General features: G+C 49.6%; 1 protein-coding gene across 1 annotated transcript in view; it reads left to right on the forward strand.

Annotated features, from left to right (window-relative positions):
- Positions 1-232, forward strand: part of BDV37DRAFT_277050 (kinesin light chain) — a gene marked incomplete at both ends in the record, with an annotated part of 4,297 nt that overhangs the window by 3,450 nt on the left and 615 nt on the right. The window contains one exon of the mRNA XM_032085683.1: positions 43-171. Within this exon, the coding sequence (XP_031934593.1) occupies positions 43-171 (129 nt within the window). The remainder of the gene's footprint in view (positions 1-42; positions 172-232) is intronic.

Below are 232 nucleotides of genomic sequence, written 5' to 3' on the forward strand. Positions count from 1 at the left end.
GTGCTCGCTGGAGCATATCAAGCAAATGGACAGATCAAAGAGGCGGTTAAACTGCTAGAACATGTTGTCGCCATACGTACGGAAGTGCTTGCAGAAGACCATCCCTCACGACTGGCGTCGCAGCACACGCTCGCTATAGCATATCAAGCCAATGGACAGATCAAGGAGGCGGTTAAACTGCTAGAACATGTTGTCGCAATAGAATCAGAAGTGCTCGCAGAAGATCATCCTG

Source organism: Aspergillus pseudonomiae, assembly GCF_009193645.1.
Source record: "Aspergillus pseudonomiae strain CBS 119388 unplaced genomic scaffold BDV37scaffold_168, whole genome shotgun sequence".
Classification (NCBI taxonomy): Eukaryota; Fungi; Ascomycota; class Eurotiomycetes; order Eurotiales; family Aspergillaceae; genus Aspergillus; species Aspergillus pseudonomiae.